A 25,749-nucleotide genomic window follows, 5' to 3' on the forward strand; every position below is an offset into this window, starting at 1 on the left:
CATATCTTCAAATATTGAGTGAAATCAAGATTATATATCATAGAATGGGACATAAGTTCCTGCTAGACAGAGGAAAACTAAACTACAATAGTTAATAGACTAAAAATGACTTGCTAAATGCAGGTTGTGTGATTTTCCATAAGTATGGGGAATTGTGTTTCTAATATTCACTCAAATTTGAGACATACACAGAATTATTTCTAAGGAGACTTTTATATCAATGGGCTTCATTAACCTGCAAATAAAAATATTCTGGAAAAAGTATTTCTGAGCTTTTAAATTTTGAAGGTGAATAGGGAGCTCTGAGCACCTGTTGGGAAGTTATGAATTCACAAATGTCCTTCTCATCTATTCTTTTTCCTTTATAGATACTTTGTATCTGATAATATCATAGAAGTAGAATCACTTTAAATGGTTTTCTGAGTTTTTTAATAAGGTAAGGCTTGCAAACTTTATATACATTTGTATATTTACTAGATTAAGTATAGTTTAATCTGAATCTTCTAATCTAAATATTTTGTGAAAGGGATATCATTTTTAAATAAAAAATTGCATTAAAAACATTGGGGGGGGGGGGACTGTGCCCACAGCATGCAGAAATTCCCAGGCCAGGGATCAAACCTGGACCATAGCAACCACTTGAGCAGCTGCAGTTACAACACTGGATCCTTAACCCACAGCACCACAAGGGAACTCCCTGAAAAAATTGTATTTTAATGCAGTCTAAGTTGTAATTATTATTGCTCAAAATTATTATGTAATGTTTCCTTTGAAATAGACCAATTACTTCATTGGTTAAGATCAAGGTATTCAGTATTGCTTAATATTATATAGATACTTTACATTGGAATCCATTAGAAACATAAATATCCTAGTTTTATCAAGTACAGGAAATAAAACAGCAGGGTGAAAAATAGCTAACATACTAGAGCAGCAAATGGAGAAGCTGTTTCTCTTCATGGAAGAGAGATGGACATCGTTATCCTTTGCTTTTCCATCCAGCCTGTAAGTTGCCATCTCTTTAGATCACCTCTCAGGACCCATGCTTTCTTACATGCAGTCTGGAGCTGACAAACCTGGGCAGAATTTAGGTGTGAAAGTTTTCAGAGTAACCTTGCTAATTTAACTATTTTAACATCTCTTTTTAAAATGTCACTAATATTAGAATTTCATTGTAAGTATGAAGGGTTTTAAAGTCATGGAGATGTGCATACAATAACTTCTTGGAAATCACTTCTTTCTCTAAGCGTTTACATTTACGAAAAAAGAGTAAAGGAAACCAAGAGTTCGCAAATTCAGACATTTGAATATCAATAGCATAATAATCTCCATCTCCAGGCTTTACACGGAGATATATAGTAAATTTGGAAAGAAAACATTGAGAATCACAGTAATATTTAACAGGATAATATAGTTATATAAGGAATTCTCACTGTGGCACAGTGGAAACGAACCCGACGAGGATCCATGAGGATGCGGGTTTGATCCCTGGCCTTGCTTACTGGGTCAGGGATCTAGCATTGCCATGAGCTGTGGTATAGGTCACAGACGTGGCTTGGATCCCACATTACTCTGGCTGTGGCATCAGCCAGCAGCTGTAGCTCCAGTTTGACCCTAGCCTGGGAACTTCCATTTGCCCCAAGTGTGGCCCTAAAAAGCAAAATATATACATATATATATATTGAAATATTAAAGTACTAAGATTATTTTTTAGTGTAGAGATGAGGAAGCACTAAAGTAACATACATGGCAGGGGCTCAACTACAAGTAGTTTCCCTCCTTCCACTTTACTGTTTCTCATGAAACATATCAATTAGTTGATTTATATATACATGTATAAAGGTTATGGGGTTGGTGATTCACTGAAGTCTTTCCTGATAGTGATTTTTATAAATGATGAGGAAATTAGAAAATTTTATTTAATGGTGTTATAAAATACAACAGTCAGAGAAGCTTACTTCTAATCATTGGATTTCAGCAGGGAGACACATTAAATGGCACTTTAATATAGAAGCCAGCCTAAAACTGTGTGAATTTTCAATGACAGTTGTGAGGGTCAATAAAGATTAATAGATTTTTGGATACTTATCTTGAGGGTATTATCTCAATTAGGACAGTTAAAATGTTAGAAGGGGAGATGTGAATTAAAACAAAGAAAAGAAATACTAGGCAGAATGTTAGTAAACGAATGCTCTCTGTGTATTTTTTATTTTATTTTATTTTTTTTTATTTTTTTTTTTACAGTTTATGATGATTGAGTAACAGTGAAGGCTGGTAATTAACAACTGATTGCTTCCCACTTTCTGCAAACCTTTTTATTTTTCTCTGACCTAGGGCATAAGCCTATTTTCCACTGAGAGAAAAAAAAACAAAAAAACACCAAAGGTATGTTAAAATATTTACACACTCCCGAATGGTGTTAGTATAAAAGGCACATGTCCAGAATGTCAGTTTCCTGACCAGAAGGGTAATGGAAACCATCTTTGAGACGCATGCAAAATGCCAGGAGATCGCAGCCAGAGAGTGAGATCTGCATGAAAAGGAGCAGAATGGCGAATCAGAGGGAGAAGTGCATTCCAGAGTGCTGCTGTCAGTTTCAAGTCTCTGTGGCTGGATTCTGCAGGACCTTGAGCAACTCCCCTGTTCTCCCAGGGCCATGTAGATCTTGCCCTCTCTCTTGGCCCTTCATCCCTAGAGTGGTGCCATAATGGCACAGTGCCCGAAGCCTGGGGCTTTTGTCTCACACAGGCATCTCTGATCTTACAGGAGGAGTGCAGAAGCCTTCTGAGAGGATTCTGAATGTTTAAGGATGCATTTGCATGATAATACAAATAATTGTGCATGTGCGAATTCTCATAAAACATATCTTGATTAAGGGGAAATGCTATTTCTCATACATTGTTGATAGAAAATTAAAGAGTTGTAGGTTTTTTCAAAAAGTAGTCTGAAAACTGTGTGGCCCAGCATTTTTCCTCTTGGGAGTTTATGCCACACAAATACAAACAAGCAGCATTGTATGAGGGTCTAGGCACAAAACTGTTTGTTGTGACAATGTTCATTGTAGCAAAAAAAGTGGAATCGAGTGACTCCCATCAAGAGGGGAATTTGTGAGTGGATTCTGTTTTATGTGGTAATGCTGACTGAAAATAAAAAAATGAGGAAGCACGTTAAAAATGAATGACAGGAAATCCTGTATATATATATGTCTGTGGTGTATGCATGTACTTACAATTTAGTGAAAGCAGAGACTCCTGGATTGTCGACTTGTGTTTCCTTTTGAGGCTGAAGTAATTAGGGTCGCTAATATGAGTTTAAGGAGGAGAGGAGGAGGTGGAGTTTAGAAGAAAAACATATGTAGGTATGTATGTATATGCATATGTGTGTGTAAGAGAAAAAGACAAGGGGAGAGAAGAAAAAGATTGATTTTATTAATAATTTACTCTCCCCTGCAAATTTAGGGACTCATAAAATGATGGTAAATAAGGGAACCTTAGTCCTTGCAGAGATGAGGAAATTCACATCCAGAGAGGTATCTAAGAAAAACAGAGGACCAAAAAATAGATTTTGGGACCCACATCTTCACTTACTGTATTATGGTGAGCAGGTCTCAGAACCTCTCTGCTCTTCTTCTTTAGAAGCAAAATGGAAACGATACTGCCTACTCTGATGTAACTATGAGAGTCCAATGCACTAATGCACATGGTCCTGTTTTCTAGGTAGTGACACCTGGTGCAGAATGAAAGCGCTCATTATTCTTAATAAATACGGTGCTTTTGGAGTTCCCATCATGGCACAGTGGTTAATGAATCCAACTAGGAACCATGAGGTTTTAGGTTTGAACCCTGGCCTCGCTCAGTGGGTTAAGGATCCAGCATTGCGGTGAGCTGCGGTATAGATCGCAGACGCAGCTCGGATCCTGTGTTGCTGTGGCTCTGGCGTAGGCCAGAGGCTACTGCTCCGATTAGAGCCCTAGCCTGGGAACTCTCATGTGCCCAGAGAGCAGCCCTGGAAAAGGCAAAAAGACAAAAAAAATTAAATAAGTAAATACAATGCTTGTCAAACAGAAAAAAAAAAGCACTGGAGATGTGAGGCTTCACGTATAATTGAAATGCAAGCTCTGTATTCTTCTGACACTTTCTGATTATTTCTAACTGAGCTTGTTTCTGTTCTTAAAGAGTATCTGTGATATTTGTTGGAGCCAATTTTCCCAGTAGTGGTGTTTGCTGGTATTGGCCATAAAACAAAAACTGGGTGCTTTTATATTGATTGGGCAGATAATGAGAGGCGGGATAAAGAATCAAGATAATAAGGATTTGAAAAGTTATCAGGATATATGTCTTTGACATTTTTATAAACAGTTTTCCCATTTAAAACACTCAATCATGTGGGATGAGAGAGTACTAAAAAATACATTCTATCCTTTTGTTCTTATATATTGTTGAGATGTTTGTTCTTGTACTCACATAATTCAAAAGATTTTATGTGCAGAACAAGGAAGTTAGACTATACACATGATTAGATTCAATGAAACTCCATTAATATGTGCTAATCCTTAAAAAATATGAACTAGGAGTTCCTGTCGAGGCGCAGTGGTTAACAAATCCGACTAGGAACCATGAGGTTGCAGGTTTGATCCCTGGCCTTGCTCAGTGGGTCGATGATCCGGCGTTGCCGTGAGCTATGGTGTAGGTTGCAGACACGGCTTGGATCCTGCATTGCTGTGGCTCTGGTGTAGTCCGGTGGCTATAGCTCTGATTAGACCCCTAGCCTGGGAATCTCCATATGCCACGGGAGCGGCCTTAGAAAAAGGCAAAAAGACCAAAAAAAAAAAAAAAAAAAAAAAACAAAAAAAACTAAAAACTGATTCATTTTCTAGTTTTAATTTTGGAAACAAGTTTCTATTGATAACTCTATAAATCGAGTGGCATCTCTTACTTTATAAAATGTTTTCTTAAAAATTACAAGCAAAATTGGGTAACACCATTATCTTTCTATTTTCCTGAAGGAGTTGCAATCAACTAACTCTAGTTGAGATTGGGGACTTTGTCAAACTACACAAAATCTTCCCAAGAGATGCTTATATGCTTGCCCGAGAGGGAAATTACAGAGGTTGAAAAAACTCCTAGTTAATTCTAACATGACTGAATGAGAACCACACAATGCATTGAAGGGCCTGTTTCAGAGGTCAGTGTATTTTGTATAAGCAAATTATCTTCCCAGTAATGCTTTTCTGTTTCTTATATCTCATATGGGGTACATCTAAAAGAAACACACCTCTAATGAAAAAAATCTATATCGGAACTTGTCCCCAGACAATTTTTTATCGACTTTCAAATAGGCTACAGAGATTATATACAAAAATTCTATATGGCGTGTGGAATGCACAGATTCTTTTTATTCTCTTTTCTGGCTGCCTAGCTCCTCTCTTATTGTTTTATTTATCAACAATATAAGGTTTCACAAACAGTTGCCTGTGGGCAACATGGTCTGAATTCCTTGGCAAAAAGATGACCAAAAAAAGTCTTGCAAGAGACAGATGAGAGGCAAAATATGCCATTTATTGTTTGGTTACAGGCTGATATACTGGGGATTTAATTTTTGTCAACCACAAGCATGTGTTATAATGCTTATTTTCGTAGCTGCCTTGTTTGAGCAGTATCAGGTGACACGTAATATCTTCACAATCATTGAAACCCTATTTATGTTTGCTTGGATTAGACAGACGTTTCTGGAAAATGTCAGAGAGAGAGTTTGTGTTCGTGTCACATAGAAGTGAGATGAAAAATTACTAATGTCAGTGTAGAATTGATCTATATGCAACATACCTCATTCTTACTGAATATTTTCCAATATGTTTTGATTTCATGGGGAGATTGATTACTTAAACTTAATGGGCATAAAAAGTACATTGTATTTCTGCAGTTCTGAAGTAATTTTTAAAACTTTAGAGTCTTTCCCTAACTCTTAGTTTCTGGTAGAATGTTTGCTATATTGATGTTGTGTCCTTAATTAAGGTTTTACGGGTAAACAATGGATCCAGATTAGCTCTTCCTCCAGTTGGATTATCTATTTTCTGGATCATAAAGCTGTCACTGAATAACCTAGAAACCTCTTTAAAGACGCATGTTTGGCTGCATTTGTTATCCAACAGATGTCTGGATAGTTAGAATCCCTTGAGAGTATTATAACTTGTGGTTTCAGTTACAAAAAGTGATCCAAGCGTTTTGGTCTTTCTCCTCTCCAGTTCTGGAAGAAAGTCTGTAGAAGAAATTACAGAGGGTATTTCATTTCACTCTTCCCCATTCCCTTTTTCTTTTATTCTTTGTCTCTGTCTTCAAAGTTTCTTTTTATATGCTTTTGAAACTGAGGTCACTGACTTGGTGAGGGGTGTCTACATGCCATGTTGCACCTTCTGGTACCCAGCTTCTCTCAGCCAAGAGGTTAGCACACTGACATTTGTATTTTGAGATGGTAAAATGCCATTATGATAAAAAACTACCTACCTCTGTGATTCACATTTTGCATTTGCCCAGGCATTCAATTTTTTTAGAATGGCTGGTTCAGATTTGTAACTCCATATCCTGATGCTTAAAGTACTTGCCAGTTTCCCTTCCAGCTGGGCATTTCAACGTGTGCAAGTCAGCAGGCAGCTGTCGCTAAAGGCTAGCGATTCAATGCATGAGTTTGTGGTTTCAGGGGGAGGAAGGTTCTGAGAGGGCAAGCAAGCTGAGAGGGCCTGGTGTCTGGGCCAGAAGCAGTGGGAAACACTTGGCCACTGAACTGCTCATTACCTGTAATGTTGGCCTCAGGTGTACAGGTACTGAGCTTCTTCCAATAAAGTAGTGACTAATGGTCAGTTAGTAAGGTCAGGTTCAGTAGACTTTAAATTTCTATCCTTCTTTGAAGTTAAACTTGAAGATATTTTGACAGGTTCAGACAGTTTTAACCTCACTACCTCTGACAGTACTACTACATGGAGATTTTAAGGCAATTCTAGCTGTGCCTCATTTCCACATCTCTAAACACTGAAAACCTTCCCTCTGCTAATCAGTTATTATGCTGTCATAATTAGGTATCATTATTTTAGTGTGTAAGAGTTGTAATGATAAGTGGATAATTATAATTCAAGTGTCAATAAATTTAATCTTTGATCTGTTCAAGAATACATCTTACTTGTGATGACTTAAAATAATTATTGTCCAAAATATAAGTATTAAGTATGGAGATACTTAGTGCTCATCAAATTGGCAAAAAGTACTTGTAATACATGAGAGAAAAAAATGCCAACATACCTAATATATAAAAAGCATTTAGAAATCAATGAGGAAGTCACTTTTTTGAAAACATAGAAAATTGGCCTCATATAAAACACAGGGAAGAAATGCCAAGATCACATAATGTTCAGCTCCACTAATACTTAAAGAAATGCAAATGGAGACAATTAGACAATTAGATAGTAATCCATAATAATGATAATAAATAGTAAAAATATGAATATTAGTACCAACTTTCTGAAACATATACCACTCACAAAGAAATTTTTTGTTTTTTTGTCTTTTGAGGGCTGTACCCATGGCATATGGAGGTTCCCAGGCTAGGGGTCGAATTGGAGCCACAGCAACACCAGATCGGAGCTGCGTCTGTGATGTACAGCACAGCTTACTGCAATGCTGGCTCCTTAACCCACTGAGCAAGGCCAGGGATCGAACCCTCATCCTCATGGATGCTCAGATTCATTTCCCCTGAGCCACAAAAGGAACTCCAAGAAATATTTAAATGTGAAGTATATATATGCTTGGGTTAAGTAAGTATACAAACACAGTTTCAGGAATTTTTCTTCCCTACTAAAATATTCATTTAAGGAACAAATATATTAGCACATGTGTGTGTGTATCCAAGTGATAAATACCTATAGAGAATTGGGTAATTTGTAGTATAGGGAAGAATGAATATTGTGCAGCCCTCCAAAAGGGTTGAACTATATATACTGACAGAAAATGGTTTTCCAAGATAACGTTGCTGCTGAAAGAAATATGTCGTATAAACAGTTGTGTAAGCATGTATGAACATCCAAAGTGTACTCAGCAAGTTGTGAGATGATAGAGGGTATTATGTAGAACTCTCACATTCTGAATACTCCATGAGTTAGAGTTCCCTGGTGGCTCAACAAGTTAAGGATCCAGCATTGTCACTGCCATGGCTGCGGTTACCACTGTGGTGTGGCTTCGATTCCTGGCCTGGGAACTACCACATGCTGTGAGTGAAATTTCTAACTTGATTTTTAAACAAGAAATGTTCTGGGAGTTCCCGTCGTGGCGCAGTGGTTAACGAATCCGACTAGGAACCATGAGGTTGCGGGTTCCGTCCCTGCCCTTGCTCAGTGGGTTAACGATCCGGCGTTGCCCTGAGCTGTGGTGTAGGTTGCAGACGCGGCTCGGATCCCGCGTTGCTGTGGCTCTGGCGTAGGCCGGTGGCTACAGCTCTGATTGGACCCCTAGCCTGGGAACCTCCATATGCCGCGGGAGCTGCCCAAGAAATAGCAACAACAACAACAACAACAAAAAGACAAAAAGACAGAAAGACAGAAAGACAAAAAGAGAAAAAAAAAAAAAAAAAAGAAATGTTCTGAAGTTTAAAAAAAAAAAAAAAAGGATGTTTTAAAAACAAGTGAAAGGATATCTCCTTGGTGGTTTTTAAAAACAAGTGAAAAGATATCTCCATGGTTGTTAAACGTGATCTATCTTGATGGTCACCTGAAATGAAATCATAGCTTCTGAAATATATAGCACTTGCTATTATTTGTTTCCCCTTCATTAGTGTTAAGGTGTTACCCCCATGAAAATATTTTTTAGAAATTCTTAACTGGCGTTTAAACTGATTGCCCCAGGGCTCAGACAGACAAATGCAGTTTTGTGGTCATTAGCATCGATAATTTTATAAAGTAGGAGAAGATAATATGACTGTGTCTCACATCACATAGTCTGTGATCATTTGACAGTGTGTTAGTGTTAGATAGTTTGTTGGTGAAGGTGGAATATTTTGATATAGCGTCTAATACGGTGTTGTATATGTTTATATTTGTAATAATTATGACTTTGTGAAAGCAAAGATGAAGCAGGGATTCATTTTTTATTTTCAATGTAGAAATAAGTTACCAGCTTCTTAGACTCTAATAGCAAGCATTCTGATACATAAGGGTTTCTAGACTCCTAATATCTATGAAATGAAAAATTCACTTAAGTACTTTCTCTACTTTTTGGTTTTAAAATGTTCTACCCATACGTCCAGTTTTTATGTTCCTATTTTTCTTCTCTTCTTTTCAACAGCATGTTCACCAGTGCTTGGTTGCCACATTACCTCTTTTATCTCCAGCGATAAAATTAATTGGAAGCATATTTACCTGACTGACGAGCTATAGTCAATGATGTTGTCGAGTGGTTACGCTTCCTTAAAAGTGAATATGACCCTGATAATCACGCTGTCCCTAAATCTCAAGTGTGCTGGAATGTAACATTTTTAGTAACACAATTTATTATTTATATCTGCCCACTAGCAGAAAATTTAACTTCATCAATTTTGAGTTTTTGTAGGCCAACCTAATGACATTTTATTTGATCTCAGTTAATTAAAAAAAAAAAGTTTGGCCACACCCACAGTATGTGGAAGTTCCCAGGCCAGGGATCCAACCCAAGTCACAGCAGTGACCATGCCAAGTCCTTAACCTATAGGCCACAGGGAACTCCTGCTCTCAATTTAAAACACTGTTCCACTTAGAGTTGAAGCCTCTTCTCAGATTCTTTGCTCATCCTCTCCCTAGGAATTGCTGCTGTTTTTCTTGAATTAGTCACATAAAGAACATTGTTGATTAAGAGGTTGTTGTTGTCTGCCTCTTGGCCTTGTCACTTCATTCTCATCTTGGCCTTTGTTTGCAAACATATCCCCTCTCCCCATTCTATTTCTCTGTGCATTCTCTGTATAGTGCCCACCCCCCACCCACCCCAGCAATGGATAATGACTACTTCAAGTTCAGCTTCCCAATGTTTGGGATTATTCCAAGGTGCTCAGGTGGCATGGCTCCTATCATTTCTTCTGCCACATCATAGCTATAGGACACACCAGCAGGCCACCAGAATTCTCTGTGAGCTAACTTTTGGACCCTTGTTGTAGCCCATGGAAATTTTAGAATCTTTTACTGGAAACCTAGGAGTGGAGAGAAACTAAGAAGGGGGAAGTTTCCAAGCTTTTTGTGTTTAGACACACCCTGTTGCCATCTCTATTTCCTTATTCCCAGAGCCTTTTGTAGGAGTTGAATTTGGGAAGTAACAGCCTCCCCAGAATCTCAGCTAGAAAATACAAAAATGAGTTATGGTGCCTTGTTTTTAGTCAGATACTTCAAATTTTAAAGGGAAATAATATGATCTTTGGCTAATACTTCTCTACTGCTCCTAATTATTCTATATTTCTTTCCTGTGTTCATACTTCCTTTTTTTCTATTCCTGGATCTGGTGATCAGGTGGTGGTGGTGGTAGAATTAAAGTGAGGGCCTGGGTTTGTGGGTTCGCAGTTCCTTTCAGGCTTTTCTCCTAACTCAATACCAGACTCTCAAACTCTGAAATCAACAATATGATATCTTTGTTCTTTGGTTCCATTTCTGAAAACTACCTCATGAGTCAAATGGCCACCTTATGTCTTCAGAGTTCACAGTGGTGAAGTCTCAGGGTAGAGGGTGTTTATATTAACGATACATGTCAAAAAACATGTAAGTTAGTAAGACGTCCTGTTACATGATTGGAGTAGTCTTCATCTGAAGTATTTCAAACTGCTGTGGAATCAAATCATGTGCTGTGTCTTAGGAAAAACATTTCAAATGTATAGTTAAAAAAAAAAGACACTAAAGCTATTTTATTAACATCTGTATCAGTTCTGTTAAATTGGGTTGTTTCTAAACAGTGCAAAAAAGGAATATTGAAAATGTACTGAGTTTTCCTTGGATTAATTTATTGAAAGGATTTTGACTTGGGTAACTGTAGGCATATAGGCCAGTGTCATAGCCTACAGCCAATATAGTCTATATAGGGGGAGCCCTGTTTTGGTCAAGACCATTGGCTCTGGTATTAGACTACCTCATTTTCAATTCTGGCTCTGACACTTGATAATTGACATAACCTCTCTTCTTAGTTTTGTCATCTGCAAAATGGATATGTATATATATTGTAGAATGATTGGAAGCATTAAATGAGATATTTCACATGAGTCATTTAATGCAATGGCTGACTGGCATATTCAACCCTAAGAAAATGTTTGCTAACATTATTTTTATGATGTTTATTTTCCTTTCTACTGAAAATCTCACAAATTAAAACTGAGTTACTAATACTGAGGTAAACATGGGTGATTTCACCTCGCCAGTGGGAAGATTTAAGAATGTTTCATAAACATTTTGTATAAGTTTGAGCTGGGGAAGTAAGAAGGCAAAGAAAGCCTGAATAGGAGCAAAATAATTCTAGAGTGGATTTTGTGTTGTTCTCAGAAAGTCTGGGGAAACCTCAAATGTTTGTAGATAAGGTAAAGGATCATGGGTTAAAGATGTATATAGAGCATGTAAGGATCATGGGTAAATGGTTTTGTCCCCTTTCACCCTTCCTGGGAAAACTAAGTGTATTGGCTGATTCTTAAATACCCTGATCTGCCTTAATGTACATTTAACAAGAACAATCATAGCCTTGCTTTTCTGTTACAACTTACTAATCATAGGGTCTTTTGTCTGTGGTTATTCATTTTCTTGTGCTTCACTTATACTTATTTTAAATTTTATAGGTATGGATACCTGATAATCAAAGTGAAAGTTTGATTTATGTCCCATCACTGAGAAGAAGCTAAACCACAAGGATTACATTAGCTATTTAATATATTTGGGGCCATAGATGAATTGATTTTTTAAGGACTGCTTTGGAGTAATGCAGAGACTTGGAATCAAAAAAATTTGAAGAGATTAAGTTATAATGAGAATTATTCCAACCCATTATTCTATTTAGAAAATTTAGGGCTATGTTAAGTAATGTAATACTTGTCCACAGAAAAAGGCTAATGTGATTTTGATGGAGTCATCTATCTTTGCAAGGCAAAATAGGGATTGCTTTTATTTAAGAAGAAAAAAAGACACTCAAGCCACTCAGTGATTCCAACACTATTCATGACTTGCAGTGCTGACATTCTATAGATTGATGGAGGCTTCAAGTGTGGAAAATACTGAGTCATACAGAAGATGAGACGTTTTAATAATGAAAAAAATATTTATGCAGTCAGCAGATTGTCAGTTAAGGTGGTTTAGATTATGAGAGTCACCCAGTAGAGGTTTTGTCAGGTTGCAAAATAATCTGACCATAAAATTATTTGAAAATAAGTAAAGCAAACTTAGAGTGAATTGGTATGCCCCAAATCTTTTTATTCCTTCTTCCTCCTCCTCTTTCTCATCCTTTTCTTGTTTTTGAAATGGGAAAGGAAGACTATTGACTTTATATTTAAACATAATTCTAGTACACATGAGAAAAAACTTAAGACAGAACTAATCTTTTGGCCTTTGTGAAGTGTTGCTTTCCCCCAGTGTATAAACACTACTGAACAGAACTCTTGACTTGTGGTTCTATGATGTGCTTCTTTGTTCTCCTTCTATGTTCTCTCTCCCTTAATATAGTCTGTTTTGTAGGTTATCTTAATGTCTCCTATCAATGACTCACTAATTGTATCTGTTTTGTAATGATATCCATTGTTTTATAAAATTCTTGGACAAGTTGAAGGAAAAGAAATCACTGCAGCTGCTTTATTGACTTAAAATTGAAAATCGTACTGGCTTATTTCACCAATTTCTGACATCCAGTCCAGACTTACAATAGCTTTAGATCAAGAATCAGGAAGACAGACTTGAATCCTCACACCCACATAAAACAGTCACACTGCATTTCTACCCTCTTATTTAATAGCCTTCTCTTCATGTTTTGGTATTTGATTTTAAGCAACTTAAGAGCAACCATTATTCTGTGTCTTTACTCTTCTAAACAATTATGCCTTAGGTTAAATAAAGAAAGTGACATCACATAGGTGTAAACTGAAGGTGCTGTGGTAATTGCCTACAGTAAAATTTAGACATTTGATTATATTGAGTCATATTTTCTGTATTTCCTCTTTGATCTATTTCTTCCTAATTATTCTAGCTTTTATTTGGAATTCATACATATTGACATATTTTCTTTTGTACTACTATTTTTTAAAACTTATCTGTAAGTTTTATTTTCTTGCCATGAGGTATGGATTTTTATAAGCCTTCTTAAATATGTTTTGAAGGAAGAGATGATAAAAATAAGTAAATTTAGTCACTAACTTAATCCAAAGTATCATTTTGATGGTTGCTGAAAAAGTATTAACTGAAGTGCTAAATGCCTTAAAGTTTGGTAACATCATTTGCTCCCAATATCAGTTCTTTTTCAAATTAGAAATAAAGAAATGTGATTTATATAATTTTTTAAATTTATTATTCACTCCTACTCTAGGAAGATTAAAAACCACAGTAAAGAATTTGTTCTGTGCAAATAGCGCTGCTCTAATCTAGAAGCTTATTTTTTGTCACCTATTGGGTTGTTGGCTTTTTGAAAATTCTGAGGTCTAGTATAGAATTTCCTTAGAGATCAGATCATCCTTAGACCATATACCTCACAGGTGCCTAGATTGTTTTTGTTCATATTAATAGCCAATCCATTGTAGATTTATACACGTTTGCATGCTACATGCATTGATGCTTTTCTTTTTTCTCATTGTCACCTTTTTTTAGGTCTACAGCATCAAGACAAGAGCAAAGAATCCCCATGGTACTGAAACACACAGTATTAGCAAGTCAGGTTAGAGTGTGAATCCATGGACCCACTGGAAGAAGATACTGCCAGGGTTTGTCATTCTGCGATGGGACACAGTAGATGTGGAAGGAGAAGAGGAAATGTTATCCAGCTGACTTTGGTTTGGAAACTTTGCTTGAGAAAGCATAGTGGGTCCTAGACATTGAAGAAAAGCATTTTTGTTTATTTTTTTCCCTCATCTGAGCCTTTGCCAACTGTGCAACTCTCTTTTATTTTTTGTCTTGCTTTTATCAATATACAGTTTAATTTTTGTTTCAGTTTGACTTTTTTTCTTTTTTCTTTTTAAGCCAACCACCTTATCAGGAAGAGATGAAATACGAAGAAAATGCTCATTCTTTCAGGAATACAATTTTGTAGCTCTATGTGCATCTATTTTTGTAGAAATACAGAAAGTTTGGTTTAGCATGGATGGGCTATTTTTGAGGGAAGTGGTTTTTTTTTTTAATAATATAAAATTGTTGAGTTCTGTTTAAAGAACTTGCTCTCAGAGAAGCACTGGCAAAAAAAAAACAAATGTTTAAAATGCTTATCTTTAAGATGTCTGTGATATGCTCTGTGCTTTCTAGGTTACCTCAAATGTTTGATAGTTTCTCCTTTTTTACAAAAGTAGCACCATAGCCAAGCCAATATAGTATTGTTTTACATTAAATCTCAGTGAAGATTTAATTCTGTGTTAGCTCACTTAGCTCTGAGTTATATGTATAGCTTGAAAAGGAAGTTTTTTCATGACCACACTAAAGAAAGGTTATTTCATCACTTCAGTTTCTCCCAAAGAGTGCTTGGAGGTTGACATTAAGAAGAAAGTTTGCATAAACTTTCAATCAGATGGAGAGTTTTCCTAGAGTATATAATTCTCTTTCTAGTCAATCTGACTTTGATAAATGGAACCAGAGTTTATATCCATCTACTGGAAAAAAAAATGCATTTAACCATGCTAACTTTGAGTGCCAGTGACTTATTTTTGTTGTTTATAATTATTCATCCATCACAATTTTTTTATATTTTAAGTGATTCTTTTTTTCCTGAAGATAATCTGAAGGGATAATATTTGTGAAGGTACTACACTCATCACAAAGCCTCAAATTCAATGGCTGTTTCTGAGGATATTACCCATCATTGTGAATTGAAAAATAATGTATTGTATATGTAATATTTTAAACAGAGGTTTTTGCAAATCTTCTTTGTCTGTTTAAATTTGGTTTCAGTTGATTTAATTCTTTTTAAGAAAAAAATTGGGGGCAATAAATTTAAACATGGATTTATACTACAATTACTGAAATTCAGTTAATAAATTTACAGTTTATTATTTGAAATTTACTATTGATAACTCAAGATTCACCTTGACATGGCCCTGAGGATCTAAATAATAAGTTGGATTTATCATTAAGATGTTATTATGAAAATATTAAGATTATCAAAGTAGCAGTTATTGGGATTTTTAAGGACTTTCAATGAAAAGTCCATTCTTTCTTTCAGATGCTTCCAAAGATGGATCATGTTAAAAAGGTAGTGTTATATAGAAGTTTAGATTGTTAAAAAACATTTCTCAAATTTTTCTCATCCTGTCCTCACCTATGTGAAATTCAATATTTAGTGAAATATCATTTTCCATCTTAAATTGTATATCTCATCTGTGCAAACAATTTAGATATGAGAGCAACGTAATCCCTGCTTAGCTAGGCAGAATTCTCACAGGTAATTTTCAAATATTTCCCTTAACTCTATTGTTATGTAGTAGTATTCTTTCCTGATGCATCTTATGAGTTATAAATCTATACACTCCTATATTTTCATCACTGTATTGTTTCTTCCTAACCAGACTCCCCTGAACACAGTATATAATTTTTTTACTAACCTAAGGTTCAAAGTTAAGTATCTTCCACTTACCAGTGATAGGAACTTACATTTCTAGGGAGCAGCTTGATTAAATTAGCTATCCACATTTTGATCTATGATTTGATTTGATATGATTATTTATAATTTGCCTAAGTTTGTGGTGTACAGACTTGAATGAATCCATAAAATTAGTTTCATTTTGAATTCTCAAAGACAAATATTCAGTAACTCCCATGGGATGACTCACTAGGCATTTTTTCCTCCTCTTTCCTTGGAACCTATTAACTTCCTTAGAACAGTGTTGTCCTCCAACTCATTCAGATCATCCAATTGGATTTCTTTAATTATGGGGGGGGGGTAGTATTAACTCTTTTCCTTTCCTTACTTTCTATTGAGTCAAACTGAAGGAGAGAGAGCTGACAATTAGATGGCTTCACCCTGAATTTAGACTGCCCTGTGTCTCTCCTGGTAACTCTCTGATAAGACATTCCTTGGCTCTGGGGACTCAGGAAAAGTTGGGCACCTGAATTCTGCGGTACGCAGGAGAGATTTGTATGTGAGATCCTCCAGTGAGAACAGGATCAGGTGTTGCTGACACATTGTGAGGATTGGATCCTTGAATATACAAGGGGTGGATCAAAATCTAAATCAAAAAAGAATTGAGTGCAAGCATCTCTAATTGTCTGGCATTCCATTGCTACAATCATGTTAGCATTACCACCAAAAGTCATAAAAGAGAATGAGTTGTAATTTAACACGACATTCTGCGTTTAAGTTTAAAATGCTGTCACTCTCTGGGTTTGGTTTTCTTGCATTGATCCCAGAGGCTTCCAGATTCCTTTATGAAAGGCTATCCTCTCCCTCCCCAATTTCATTTGGAACCACTCCACCTTTGGTTATTTTACAATTGAACTTTAAGCTTTCTAAAGACCTATGAGCTATACCCTAGAAAATCATCTCATTTATTTGACATCTAATCTGTGCTTCAACCACTGAACTATCATGAGCTAAGGAACAACAAAATAAGTTCCCATTGTGGCACAGTGGAAACGAATCTGACTAGGAACCATGAGGTTGCAAGTTTGACCCCTGGCCTCGCTCAGTGGGTTAAGGATCATCCGGTGTTACCTTGAGCTGTGGAATAGATCACAGATGCAGCTCGGATCCTGCATTGCTGTGGCGTAGGCCAGCAGCTGCAGTTCCGATTCAACCCCTAGCCTGGGAACCTCTGTATGCCACGGGTTTGGCCCTAAAAAGAAAAAAAAAAAAAAAAAGGAACAACAAAATCATGATTAGATCTTAATGTTATTTGGTTCCTCACTATTTATTTGAAAAAACACCTCTAAACATTTGAAAATCACAGTTTCCTCTTAAAAAGGTTGACTATCCCTCCTAATTTTCCTCCTCTCCCTTTCCTCTTAAAGTTATTTACATTATTATTTTAGGCAAAAATGTCCAAGACTGCTCTACACTTTGCGTATGAAAACAAGTGGATTGCAAATAATTGAAGAATTAATTTCCTTAATGTTGTAACAACCTTTAAAAAAAATTCTAGGGACTGGTATAAAACATGCCCTGAGGAGCTCCTTATTCATTATACAAATGGTAATCAGAAACTATAGCTTAAGAAACCACATTCAATCCCTTACTGAGTGTCCCTTAGTTACATAATGTTTGCTAAATTAAGTCAATGGGGCAGTGGCACTAAGTAGTGGAAAAGGAAAGTATTTATGTTCCAGTTCCAGTGAAGCAGAATGAATCAATGGAAAAAAAACATTGGCTTGGGCATGAGATCATTTTCTGAATTCTGTCTTAGCCACAGTTAGATGTGTGTTTGGGGGCTTAATTTATTTATCTCATGAGCAAAGTGGGTTAATAATATCTAATTGATAGGCTGCGAAGGTTGGAAATCATATATGTATGCATATATATATACACACACACACACACATTCAATCATCTGGCTCATAAGAAATGTTCGATAAATGACAGATACCACAGATATCTATCAGCTGAGCAAGTAGATCATAAAACTGAGCTCCGAAATGTCCCTTCTTTTTCCTTGTTGTACCCATGCCTGTAGCAAATAGATATACGACTGTGCTTTTCTATAAGGAATTGTGGCAAGAGAATTTTTGCCTTCTACTAGATGTTGCAAATAAAATGTAAATTTCTTAATTACTTCTGATATTTTAGTGTGCTGTTTATGAAGGAAAATAAATTAACCTCTTAGAGGTTTGTAGGTCCAACCCTGAGTTTTCTTATATGTGCCAAACTTTTATTCATCTAAGATCCTGTGTATTATTATCTCCAAAATTAAAGAACAGTTTCATGAAATCATCAAAGTTCTTATTTTTTATGTTTTGGGTTTCCTTAACACCTAGAATAGAAACATCTTTTTTTTAAAGTTATCCCATTGTTTTTTTAACTTGCCTTAGAGAAAAAAATTGCAAAATACGGTGGAAAAAAAATTTCTGCATGAAAAGGAGAGGGAAAAAAAAAAACCCTTTACGATCTCAGTCAGCAGATTTATTCTACTTGAGAAAAAAAGAAACAACTTCATTAGAAGCAGATGTGACACTGTGTCAGTTATTGAAGATGGAAAGCATTCACTTGAGCCATTGTGGTTACAAAGGGGTATTGATGGCTGTTAGAGTTTCTGTGATTGATCACCTTCACTGCAGACAGGACAGCAGAAAAGCTGAAACTGTATGAGACCAAGACTGAAATCAGCCTGCTGATTTTAATACACAGGACCCTAAGGACTCAGTTGTTTTTTTTTCCCTCCTTCAGGATAAAAGACATATCTTTCAAAAAATTGAAGCCTGGTTTGAGGGAGAAATTAAAATAGATTCTCTGAAAACATGACCCAAGAGCCCTTTAAAACTAGTATTAAAGCATTAAAAACTATTACTGAAGTCATTTTAGAGAAAATAGGGTTAAAATTTAATTCAATATGTATGTTGAAGAAGGATATGTAAACTACACAAAAATGGAAGGCTCTAGAAAGTGGGGAATGAGGGAGACCTGCAAGGGAGCCTCAATCCCAATGGCTCCAAAATATAATTGCTAACTTGGTCATAGAGGTTGGGCATGGGACGATCTTTCAGAATTTCTCGGTAGTTTTTTTTCTTTCAGTGGTCTCTGGGAATTCCACTCAATACACTTTTTCCAAAGTATAGAAATAGTCATCAAATTAAAATATCTTAATTTTCTTATTTCATTTATTGTCTATTGTGCTTTTTCATGTCTATGGAAAATATTTTTAGAGTTTCAAGCAATTGATCAAACTAGTATTCTCTTGAAATTGCATATTAATTTGATCCAATAAAATTATCCAAATCTCCTTTTAAAGTTTTAGGAAATGATAATTAAATATAATTCACCAATTCTATTGTGTAAATAAATAGTGATACCATCTAGAAAATGTCAGGACATCATCAGTTAGCTTCCTTTTTAGCAATTCCTTTCTGGACTACTAAATTTTGACCTAAGAATAATTCTTTTAGAATACAAGATTCTTTAGTTTTTTTGGTATATGCATAAGATGTAAACTTTTCTCACGGTGTCTCTTTATACTAATAGAGATGTACATTTTTTTTTCTATGCTGTGGCTAGGGCAAAAATTAATAATGATTATTTACACACCTGATTTAATTTCTTAGAATATTTGCAACCTTGGATATTATATCTGTTTTAAAAATACTATTCCATGCATTTTTCTGGGTATATAATATAGGGAAGGGTTTTCATGTGAATTCTTTGTATCATTTTAAAGTGCATATATTGAAAGGGAAACATTGATTCAATTTGTTTTCATCACATAGAACTAGATAAGGTGAAAAGCTTTTATAAAAAAATACATAGTATGGTGAGCTTTATATTTGTCACTTAAGGAAACAAAACTAATAATGAAATGTTATCTTACAACTTTGAAATATAAAAGAAATTACAGATTTGTTAGTTTTGTGAGAAATTTTATGCTATCTTAATTTTATCTGTCTGAAAAGAAAAATTAATTTTAGCTCTGTTGTCATTCTTAATTTACAAAATATACATAATTCATAAAACCTTTGTCTTTGCAAGCTAATTATAAAATCATATATATTTTTTGTTGTTTTTCGTGGAGTTGGAGGAAGAGACATTTTCATATTTCTATTCACTCTTCAAATGCAGGCCTCATAACTCTGTTGATGATATAAGATGATGGAGGACTTTGTAATAAAAACAAATGTCATCTTAATTTGCTCAATAAATAACAATGTGAACTTAATATTTATATTTGAATGTAGCAATTTGGTTTTGTCTGCATTTCTTAACAGTTAACTATGCTCTGTTTTCCTCTTATTCAATTAAGCAACTTACAAATATCTTTAAAAATTAAAATGTCTTAGGTTTTTTTCTAATGAGGTTAATTGCTAGAGCCAAGGGATTTACATGTTATAGTGAAGATTATTTGGTTACAAAACAAGTGTTTATAATAGAAGAGCAAGTGAAATAGGCTATATCAATTATGTAACAGCAGGAGGCTTGTGAATTTTTAATACAATGCTTCTAAATTGACTCAGGGAGAGGTATATTTTGTTTTTACATTTGTTGATATGGAACTTGCTATTAAGTGGTGTTGGAAAACAAAACTTTCCTAATAATTCATTGACATTGAAGTTGTGTTAGTTTCAGGTGTACAATAAAGTAAATCAGTTATGCATATACACCTATCCATTCCTTTTCAGATTCTTTTCCCACATAGGTTATTATACAGTATTGAGTAGATTCCCCTGTGCTATATGGAAGGTCCTTTTTACCTATTTTTTATATAGTAGGCTGTGTATGTCGATCCCAAAACCCTTAATTTATATTTCCCCTCTCTTCACGTTTCTCCTTTAGTAGCTTTACATTTGCTTTTGAAATCTTTGAGTCTGTTTCTGTTTTGTTAAGTTATTTTGCATCATTTTTAAAATTAGATTCCGCATATTAGTGATGTTATATGATACTTAGCTTTCTTTAATTTACTTCACTTAGTATGGTAATTTATATTGCTGCACCATCTTTGTTGCTGCAAATAGTGTTGTTTTGTTCCTTTTTATTGCTGAGTAATATTCCATTGTGTGTATGTATATGATTTGAGCCCTCTCCCTTTTTTTCTTGATGAGTCTGGCTAAAGGTCTATCAATTTTGTTGATCTTTTCCAAGGACCAACTTTTGGTTTCATCAATCTTCAATCTTCTCTATTGTTTTCTTTGTCTCCATTTCATTTATTTCTGCTCTGATTTTTATGATTTCCTTCTGCTAATTTTGGGCTTTGTCTATTCTTCCTTCTCTAATTGTTTTAGGTGTAAGTTTAGGTTGTTTATTTGAGCTTTTTCTTCTTCTTTTTTTTTTTTTTTTGTCTTTTTGCCATTTCTAGTGCTGCTCCCGCAGCATATGGAGGTTCCCAGGCTAGGGGTCGAATCAGAGCTGTAGCTGCCGGCCTACACCAGAGCCACAGCAATGTGGGATCCAAGCCGCGTCTGCAACCTACACCACAGCTCATGGCAATGCCGGATCCTTAACCCACTGAGCAAGGCCGGGGATCAAACCCACAACCTCATGGTTCCTAGTCGGATTCATTAACCACTGAGCCATGACGGGAACTCCAATTCTTTCTTGAGGTAAGATTGTATTGCTATAAACTTTCCTCTCAGAACTGCTTTTCTGTGTCCCATAGGTGTGGGGTTGTATCTTTCTTGTCATTTGTCTCTAAGTATATCTCCATTTCCTCTTTGATTTCTTCAATGATTCATTGATTTTTCAGTAATTGTTTAGCTTCCAGGAGTTCTTTTTTTTTTCTGTATTTTTCTTGTAGTTGATATCTAGTCCCATAGCATTGTGGTCAGAGAAAATGAATGGGATAATTTCAACTTTTTAAAATTTACAAAGGCTTGATCTGTGGCCCAAAATGTGACCTATCGTAGAGAATGTTCCATATGCACTTGAGAAGAATGTATATTCTGTTGCTTTAGGATGGAATGTTCTATAAAAATCAGTTTAATCTATCTGGTCTAGAGTATCATTTAAGGCCTGTGTTTCCTTGTTGATTCTCTGGATGATTTGTCTCTTGATGTAAGTGGCATGTTAAAGTTCCCTGCTATTATTGTGCTGCTGTCAATTTCTCCTTTTTATGGCTGTCAGCAGTTACCTTATATACTGAGGTGCTCCTGTGTTAGATGTGTATATATTTACAATTGTTATTTCTTCTTCTTGGATTGATCCTTTAATTATTAGGTGGTATCCTTCTTTGTTTCTTGTGATTTTCTTTATCTTAAAGTCTATTTTTTGTCTCATATGAGTATTGCTACTCCAGCTGTCCTTTGATTTCCATTTGGATGTAATATCTTTATCCACCCTCTCACTTTCAGTCAGTATGTGTCCTTGGTCTGAAGTGGGTCTGTTGTAAACAGTGCATATATCGGTTTTGTTTTTGTATCCATTCAGCCAGTCTGTGTCTTTTGGTTGTAGCATTTAATCCATTTGCTTTCAGTGTAATTATGGATAAGTATGTATTTATCGCCATTTTGTTAATTGCTTTGAATTGTTATTTTGGGTATTTTTCTTCCTTCCCTTTTTTTGTTGTCTTATCTTGTGATTTGCTGACTGTGTTTAGTGTCATGTTTGGATCGCTTTTTCTTTCTTGTGTGTGTCTATTGTACTTATTATTTTGGTTTGCAGTTCTCTTATTTTCAAATGCATTTTTGATGTTCTGCATTTGTCTTCTCCTCTAATCATGTACTTGTCTTCTCCTCATAAATATTTTTATATCATTTTTGTTAATGGTGATTTTCTACCATTATATTACTTTTGTCTTCACCACTGATTTTTCTCTTTTGAAATGTTCTTGTTTCTAGTTGTGGCTTTTTTCTTTCTGCTTAGATAAGTTCCTTTAGTAGTTGCTATAGAACTGGTTTGGAGCTGTTGAATTTGTTTAGCTTTGTTTGTCTGAAAAAGTTTTGATCTCTCCTTCAAATCTGAATGAAAGCTTTGCTTGGTATAGTATTCTGGGTTCTAGGTTCCTCCCCTTTATCACCTTAAATATATCTTGCCACTCCCTTCTACCTTTCAGAGTCTCTGTTGACAGATCAGCTGTTATCCTTATGGGGGTTACTTTATATGTTATTTGTTGCTTTTCCCTTGTTGCTTTATATATATTTTCTTTGTATTTATTTTTTGTCAGTTTGATAAGTATGTGTCTCATTTTGTTTCTCTTTGGGTTTGTCCTATTTGGGATCCTCTGTGCTTCCTCAACTTGAGTGAGTGTCTCTTTTCCCATATTAGGGAAATTTTCAGCTATAATCTCTTCAAATATTTTCTCTGACCATTTTTCTCTTTCTTCCTCTTCTGAAACCCCTATGATACAAATGTTGGTATGTTTAATGCTGTCCCAGAACTCTCTTAAGCTCTCCTCAGTTCTTTTTATCATTTCCTCTTAATTTTTTTCTGTGGCAATGATCTCCACCACTTTGTTTTCTATGTCACTTATTTGTTCTTCAGCCTCTGTTATCCTGCTATTGATTCCTTCTAGTGTATTCTTAATTTCAGATATTGTGCTATCCATCTTGGTTTGATTATTCTTTAGGTCCTCTAGCTCTTTGTTAAACATTTCTCATAACTTCTCTATCTGTGTCTCCATCTTTTTTTCAAGGTCTTGAATCATCTTTACTATCATCACTCTGAATTCTTTTTCGGGTAGATTACCTATCTCATCTTCATTTAGTTGTTTGTGTGTGTTTTTGTCTTGTTCCTTTGTCTGAAGTTTATTTCTTTGTCATCTCATAATGTTTAACTTTCTATATTTACTGTCCCCATTGATGACAGCTATGTAGATGCCATGATTATTGCCTTTTCATGAAGTTTGCAGAATTGTTAGTGGCTATGTTGCCTAGAGCATGTGATGGGAGTGGTGGTATTATGTTACCTCATCTGAAGCTGGGTGACTATTATGGGTGGGGTTCATGTGAATGTTGGTAGTGTTTCACAGTTCACAGGATTGCATTCTTGGCAGGGGATGGGGGATTAGGATGCTCCTGTGATTCCTCTTGCTTCCAGGGAGCTCTCAGGACAGTTTCTTGTGATTGGCACAATCAGTAGTTGATCCTGCCATCCCTCCCTTTGACAGGGAGGTTCTAGGGATTGCTCTCTGTAGCTGGGAGGGAAGGGGTCTCTCTGTAATCACTGCCTTTTTTTTTGTCCAGTCTAGGGGGCATTCTCAAGGGGAAGGGACTGCTCCTTAACTGTTGCTAAAAGGCTTTCTCTGTAGCTGAAAGGCCTGCAATGTTACAGTGGTCCTTCCTCCTACCAGGCTTGCGATAGTGTACTCCCTGTAGCTGTTGAGCTATAAAAACTTGCACCAGTGGGCCCCCTCTCAGCTCCTTTGGCTAGCCATGCAGCATACTCTGCTTCCATGGTTCCCTGCTTGAATGTTGGCAGGGATCACAGAGCTTGTGCTTTTTCTTAGTTCACCAATTCACTAGGCTGTTTGTGTCTCCTGGACTATGTGCATTGTTTATAACTTCACTTTTTCCCCTTCAGTAAGCCTTTTTGGGTTTTCCACATGCCCACCTGGCCTCTTTCAACTCCCAGGGTCCTTTGTGCTGTTTCCAAGTTCTCTTTCTCCATCTTCTGTGTAGATTGAAGCTCTTTGCCTGCCCACTAGGCCTTTTGTGATTCCCAGGACCTTTTGTGTTGTTTCCGAAATAGCTTTACCAGTTCAGTGGGCTTTTCACAGCTCTCAACCCACCTAGGAAGACTCTTGCCCATTTCTAGGATTCTTTGTGCTTCTTCCAAGATACTTTTCACTGCCCCTAGGCAAATCATGGCTCTGTTTCCACCCAGGAGGCCCCATGTAGAACCCGCACAGCCTGTGCTATTTCCCAAATCACCCTCTGTACCTTTGGCAGATTGTAGCTCTGTGCCCACCCTGAAGGTGTCTTTCAGAGTTCTGTCCCTCCATACTGCTTAAGAAATAACTTTCTCCACCCCCAAAGAAATCTGTGGGTTTCTGTCAACTCAGGAGTCTCCCTGCAGAATTCCAGGTAGTCTGGGCTGTTTCCAAAAACCCCTTTTGTCTCATAGGCAGATTATAGTGTGCACCTACCCAGAAGTATCCTTGTGGACTCCAAAGAGCTTTCCCTGTTTCTGAGGTAACTTTCTCCATGCCCAGTAAGGAGACTGTGGCTCTATACCCTTCCCAGAGGGTATTTGTGAAATTCTGCCCCTCCTTACTGCTTCAAAAATTGCTTCCTCTGCCCCCTAGGAAATCCGGAGTTCTCCAGCAGCTCAGGAGACCTCCTGCCACATTCCAATCCCTCTACGCTATTTCCAAAATCATGTTCTGTATGCTAGGCCAGCTGTGGGTCTGCACCTGCCTTGGGGGCCCCTTGCAAACTCCCAGAAGATTTCCCTCTTTCCAAGGTAAATTTATCCACCACAGTAAGCAGATTGCAGCTCTGTACCCTCCCCAGGTGGCACCTGTGGGATTCTGCCCCTCTGCTCTGCTTCAGAAATAGCTTTCTCTGCCCCCTAGGAAATCTGGAGGTCCCCAGTGGCTCAGGAAGCTTCCTGCCAAATTCCAGGCCCTCCATTCTATTTCCCAAATCACAATCTGTGTGTTAGGCCAGTTGTGGTTCTGCACTCACCTGGAAGGTACTTGTGCACTCCGAGGAGTCTTCCCTGTTTCCAATGTGACTTTCTCCACCCTAGTAGGGAGAGAGCAGTTTTGTGCCCACCGCATAAGGGACCATATTTTCTTTAATCTTGTGTTGATGAATGCTTAGATTTCTTCCATGTCTTGGGTATTGGAAATAGTGCTGCTATTATCATTGGTATGCATGTATCTTTTCAAATTATGATTTCCTCTGGATATGTACCCAGGAGTGAGGATTGCTGGATCATATGGAAGTTCTATTTTTAGTTTTTTTAAGGAAATTCTATACTGTTCTTCATAGTGGCTGCACCCACTTACATTCCTACC

The 25,749-nt window shown here is 36.4% G+C and overlaps 1 protein-coding gene across 12 annotated transcripts in view; it reads left to right on the top strand.

The window, feature by feature from the left end:
- VGLL3 (vestigial like family member 3) overlaps positions 1 to 20,016 on the top strand; it is a 50,002-nt gene extending 29,986 nt beyond the window's left edge. For 3 of the 12 annotated variants that reach the window (XM_013990173.3, XM_084986683.1, XM_084986686.1), the window contains exons 4-5: positions 369 to 436; positions 13,826 to 15,220. In XM_013990173.3, the coding sequence (XP_013845627.1) occupies positions 369 to 394 (26 nt within the window). In that variant the 3' untranslated portion in view covers positions 395 to 436; positions 13,826 to 15,220. 12 annotated transcript variants of the gene reach the window in all.
- The last annotated feature ends 5,733 nt before the right edge of the window (positions 20,017 to 25,749 follow it).

The sequence above is a fragment of the Sus scrofa genome, chromosome 13, assembly GCF_054392235.1.
Source record: "Sus scrofa isolate SSC_HxYL_T2T_F1_AM1 chromosome 13, Sscrofa_HxYL_maternal_Yorkshire_Landrace_v2.0, whole genome shotgun sequence".
NCBI lineage: Eukaryota > Metazoa > Chordata > Mammalia > Artiodactyla > Suidae > Sus > Sus scrofa.